Source organism: Vigna radiata, unplaced genomic scaffold (genome assembly GCF_000741045.1).
Source record: "Vigna radiata var. radiata cultivar VC1973A unplaced genomic scaffold, Vradiata_ver6 scaffold_521, whole genome shotgun sequence".
NCBI classification, from domain to species: domain Eukaryota; kingdom Viridiplantae; phylum Streptophyta; class Magnoliopsida; order Fabales; family Fabaceae; genus Vigna; species Vigna radiata.
The window spans coordinates 11,635-13,513 of record NW_014542573.1 but is presented as its reverse complement, the minus strand read 5'-3'; the positions used below and the strand labels follow the sequence as shown (position 1 = coordinate 13,513).

The 1,879-nt window shown below is 36.4% G+C and overlaps 1 protein-coding gene across 1 annotated transcript in view; it reads right to left on the bottom strand.

The window, feature by feature from the left end:
* Positions 1–1,134: 1,134 nt before the first annotated feature.
* LOC106780445 overlaps positions 1,135–1,879 on the bottom strand; it is a 2,041-nt gene continuing 1,296 nt past the window's right edge. The window contains exon 2 of the mRNA XM_014668731.1: positions 1,135–1,153. Within this exon, the coding sequence (XP_014524217.1) occupies positions 1,135–1,153 (19 nt within the window). The remainder of the gene's footprint in view (positions 1,154–1,879) is intronic.

The window sequence follows — 1,879 nt, the reverse complement described above, 5'->3', positions numbered from 1 at the left end:
GAAATTGTGGCTAAGGGCTCTGCCTCCACCCACTTCGTGAAGTAGTCTACTACGACGAGTATAAACTTCTTCTGTGCTCGGCCAGGGGGAAAGGGGTCGACAATATACATGCCCCACTTGGCGAACGGCCAAGGCGAGACGATAGTTCGCAGTTCAGCCGGGGGGGCGTGAGGTATGTTTGCGTGGGCTTGGCATCGTTCGCACTTTGCCGTGAACGCTTTGGCGTCGTTTTCCATTGTCGGCCAATAGTATCCGGCTCTGAGGGCCCTCACCCGTAGCGTCCTTGCTCCAGTGTGCAACCCGCAGATTCCATTGTGGAGTTCGTTCAAGACATACGCCGCTTGGTCCGGACTCACGCATTTCAGCAAGGGGACAGAGAACCCCCTCCGGTAAAGGTCTCCGCCTATGGTGACATACCGGGCCAGCCTTCTGGCTTCTGCCGGCTTCAGGCTGACCCCCTGGTCTTGGTCCACCATCATCTTCATAATTTCAGCACGCCAATCGACAGCTACCCCCAATGCGATGCACTCCACGGATGGCTCCGTCAGAACCTGTCGGATGACCCTAGTCAGTTGCCCTTTCTCCTTGCCGGTGCTAAGCTTCGACAACATGTCCGCCCGAGCGTTCTCCTCTCGCGGTATATGCTTTATAGTGAAGGGTTGGAAATTCTTGGCTATTGTGCTGGCTTTGTGGAAGTACCTCAACAGCTGGTCATCNTATAACGAATTCGACTTTTCTATTATTCTATTTTATGCAAATATTTTGATGTGTCTATTTCCTTTCATTTTGAATCATCGCGTTAGGATAAAATATATACCATCTAATAATTGGAAGGTACTGCAGTGAAATCTGTTTGATNTGACAAAACTCCAACTTTTGACTCCCTGCAGCATTTCGTACACAGTCTCNTCTATGGTAGATTTTGATATCCATCTTTTTGTCATTGTGTTCTAGTATTTGTCATTTAATTATAAAATTTAGATTTTTACTAAAATATTCTGAAATAGTTGAGGCAGTCCTGTGATAAGGTTTTTTATATCATAAAATTAGTCTTCGAAATTCTTTTATATTTTAAGTTTTAATTGCAAAAACGTATTAGGTTTGAAACCGCCTCTAGCATTAATTTGACAGGAATCAGGATAGACGAGCTATACTAAAACATTGACAGATTAAAATTTTCAACACAGTTTAACAAATCATGATCCACTTTCTCACTCATAAATTCATATAATTTTTTTTTAATATAGTAATACGTTTTTCTAATTTTACAATTATTAAATATGTCTTTTCAATACACGTATTGAATTATTTTCTCTACGAAAAAAAAGGCATTTGTGGAAAAATAATTTAAAATTTAGAATTTTAAAAATATTAAAAAAAGACGATTATGTTTAAAGGAAGATGGTGGAATTTATACCTTGATTACATTTATGAAATTTGCAGTTTCTATTAGCAAAAACGTTATATTATATTTCAATATCTTAACATTCTTTAGCATTTATTATAAATAGTTTGTTTGACGTGTCTATTTCCTTTCATTTTGAAAAAGTTTGTTTTGTATTCATATGACTTTTGAGAAAAAAAGAGAGTATTTATTACCTTTAATATGATCTCATATGATCAATGACCTTTTAAAAATATACTTTTACTATAAAATGTTAATAGTTATTCATAGCTTCTCATGGTAACAAAGTCACACTAAGTTTAAAACTACATTATAATGTCAAGAATAATTTTGGAAATATTGGGAAAATAACTTGTAATGAAATAAGGTTTAATGGTTATCTTATCCATTTTAATACTTTATTCAATGGTATATTATTTTACTTATAATAAGGAAACACCTATTTGAAAATTCTAGAAGTATTTTTTTAATTTT